Source organism: Trichinella spiralis, assembly GCF_000181795.1.
Source record: "Trichinella spiralis strain ISS 195 chromosome Unknown Scfld948, whole genome shotgun sequence".
NCBI lineage: Eukaryota > Metazoa > Nematoda > Enoplea > Trichinellida > Trichinellidae > Trichinella > Trichinella spiralis.
Genome location: NW_003527887.1, coordinates 1 through 3446, shown reverse-complemented (window position 1 = coordinate 3446; position 3446 = coordinate 1). Strand labels below are relative to the sequence as shown.

Below are 3446 nucleotides of genomic sequence, written 5' to 3'. Positions count from 1 at the left end.
CAATACTGCAACCAGTACTGCAAACCACGTATTCTAAGCCGACTTCTCGCAACCAACGCGTCCTCTTGTACAACTATCGTACCACTGACGCATACACACACAGACGTATCTCTTCTCTCTCTCTCCGTATCAGTATCTCTTGCGCGGCGCGCTTTCTAGCCCTACATATAGGGCCAGGGTCGGCGGCCCCGCGTTCGACCCAAACGCGAACCACCAATAGGCAGCTCGCTCGCGGCGGGAGTGCTCGCTATCTCCGGCGCCGATCTAAGGCCTTGTCAGTCTTCAATTATGTTGTCCTGGTTCGGATCTCTTGATCCTGCGCTAATCCCTTAATAGTCACGTCATGATGGCCATTTCCACGCCCTTTGATCTGACTGCCGTCGCCGCTATGGCGCACTCGCCATTGTCTCGCGAACGACGATAGATCGAGGCGCAGCAGGGGGTCTCTCTGACCCCGACTCAGAGCCGCCAGACGCCCAGATAGCGATCTGGCCGGCGATGCGCGGGTATTGTTCTTGGCCTACCCGCGACTTCTGGGCACCAGCCCTTGGCCAGGTCACACCGACTAGGTCGGTGTTGTTCCGTCCGGAACAAGATCAATGAGGCGCGCGATTCGATAGAAGAACGAATTTAGCTATGAGAATTACAGTCAGTCTTGGAACCTGGTTGTTAGAAAGCCAAATGTGGCAACTGTTCCCTGCCTTTGCTACAAAAAAAAGCATCAAAAAATTTTCTTTAACTGGTAAAAAATAAAAATAAATTTAATTTTGTAGGGTTTTATCATTCATTACACTTATTTATAACTACTGTTACGTAGATTTGACCGTCTAAATTAGAACATTTTTCATACTGTAGGAAACATCCTGTTAATCATTTTTTCATACTATAGTGGGGCGTAAATTACATTGCTTCGTTGACGCTCATTTTATAATAATCTTTTTGAGCTCGTAGCAGGTAGTTTATTTTATTGTTTTCATTCCATTATTACCATTATAATGTAAAGTTTTCTTCATTTCTTACTCATTGTTGTTGTTTCCTTTTTGTTTTACTTTAAGTTTTCATTTTTTATTTTTTCTCTCGAAATGTCAGTTTCATATAATTAATTAATATAAATTATTTATTCATATTTGAATAATCTTGAATTGCGCTAATTTAATGTTTGATGTTCTCTTCTGTGAAGTGTATGCTTTCTTTCTATTTTTGCATGCTTAAAAATAAATGTTAACTTCATTAGTGTTTTAAAATCTTTCATATCTCAAATGTATTTATGTATTTTCTAAGTTTAGCTTGATTTTATTTCGACAATGGCGGGTGAACAAGCGACTTTTCATCATTCGTTGACATGTGATATGAATGACCCAGACGAGGCTCTCGCGGCCGAACAAACCGCAGAGCAGAATCGGATTGATTTGAAATACGGAGCTGAGCACGTTATTATGCTGATCACACCGGTATCTCTGTGCATGCTTGTCGTTATTGCCACCATGAACACTGTCGGCTATTATCGAACAAAAGATATTTACTTGTAAATTAATTTACAGTTTGTGATCATTGTTCATTTATTGAGTTTGCAATTTTTAAGAATCTATGCTCCATTCCACAGTGACACTGAAGATGTTGGTACTATTGTTTGGGAGTCGTTGGCCAACGCCGGCATAATGCTGTGCGTCATCATAGTCATGACACTATTCTTGATTCTTCTATACAAGTATCGCTTTTATCGGGTAAGTTTACTCCGCCCATCATTTTGTTTTTGTGTAATTCAGTTTATAGTAGTATGTTGTCTCTACAACGGCATAGTATGGCATTCTTTGTGAGGAAGATTTTAAAATTAATTTATTTCAGTTGCAAATATTTTCAGTATATTACATTTTTATAGTCTTTTTTCGGTGAAAGTTTTTGCATTATTATATTTATTTTATAAATTCTTCCAGCTTTTAATCATAAGAGATCAGAAAACAATTGCATCAATTTCGCAGCTACTTACTATGTTTATACAAATTTACAGTAAGACTAGTCTGGAAAAGAAAATTAAGGTGTATTTTTTATGGCTTTTAGTTTTTAGTTTTAACCGTTTAGATGCCAATGTTCCCTTTTGGGAACATGATATTTGAGGCCAAATATCTCTGTGAGAAGAAGGTTAACACACCCAATTTTTTTTTGTTGTTTAGATATTGTTGAGTTTTATTTCATAGTTCCATTCTGATAATCTACACCCACGCATTCCTGAGATAATGGACCCCAAAATATGCTAATTTTCGACTTTTTTAACCTGTCTCGCTCTCAGTTAGATTTTTATTTAAAAAATGGGTGTCAGCTCCATATAATTAACATGGAATGAAGAAGAAGAAGCTGTCTATCAAATAAATATTGTTTTATTATTTTATAACTATTTGGCAGCTGACGGGATGGTGGGAAATTTTGATGTTCCCAAATGGGAACATTGGCGCTTGGCATTAATAAAAATCACGTATTCCACACCAATTCCTCTTTGAGTATAAGTACAGCTCGAGGTTGTTTTTTGGTCACAGCGAACATTAATGGTGAGATCTACACCTCTGTTCTAACAACTGACACATTCATTTGTTCCATCTTTCTCATTATTTGGTTGTTGTTGGAGACAGCTGTATCCAAGTTTCGGTCAACTTTGGCCAAATGATGCAAGGCCTGTTTACAGCTGTCGGCTCAGTTGTCTCAGTTCCCACTTAGACTACAGCCCTACTGCCATTCTGTAAAGTTGTCGTTATTTGAGTTGGTGATGGCTTCGAGATTTCTCACGTTGGAAAACGCTATAGACTATTTAGAGACCTTACCCCCAGAAGACCAAATCAATGCAGAAGCTTGTCAGTTACCACCCTGTGAAGATGGAAACCTGACTGATGAGGAGCATATTGAGGAAGACGATTTAGATGAAGTGATGCCACTAGATGTCTGTGGTGAGGTAGACGTTACCGTGGATAGCGATCGAATTGTGAATGAAGACGACGTGACGACGAATAAAGGCTACGGGTACAATTCGAAATGCCAGAATACGCAACTGCCCCCTTATGAAGCCGGAAGTAATAATGAAAAAATGCCGAGGATATTTCGAACATGCATGTGATGAAGAAATGTATGTGTGCCGATGGAATGACAACGCTGCAGTAACTATTGCATCCAATTATCATACACATTTTCCGGTTAAAACTGTAAAAAGATATTCGAAAGCTGAGAAGAAACATGTCGATATAACAGAGCCAAACATCATACGGCAGTACAACAAATATATGGGTGGTGTGAATGTGATGGACAAAGTGTTATCTAGTTATCGACCGAAATTCAGATCAAGAAAATGGTGGTGGAATTTATTTTCACATGCGTTGAATATGGTCCGTAGTGGCAGCTTGGAATTGCACATGGGAGCTACGACAGCAATCGATGACGGGCTGTCCATTTACGATTCCGCC

General features: G+C 39.3%; 1 protein-coding gene across 1 annotated transcript; it reads left to right on the top strand.

Annotated features, from left to right (window-relative positions):
- Window positions 1–1304: 1304 nt before the first annotated feature.
- Window positions 1305–3293, top strand: Tsp_12773 (presenilin-1; the record flags this gene model as incomplete). The annotated part of the gene is given in 4 exon segments (XM_003370317.1): window positions 1305–1525; window positions 1583–1724; window positions 2678–3009; window positions 3029–3293. Coding segments are annotated over 4 exon segments (960 nt in total), but the record flags the coding sequence as incomplete, so codon positions are not given.
- Between the last annotated feature and the right edge of the window lie 153 nt (window positions 3294–3446).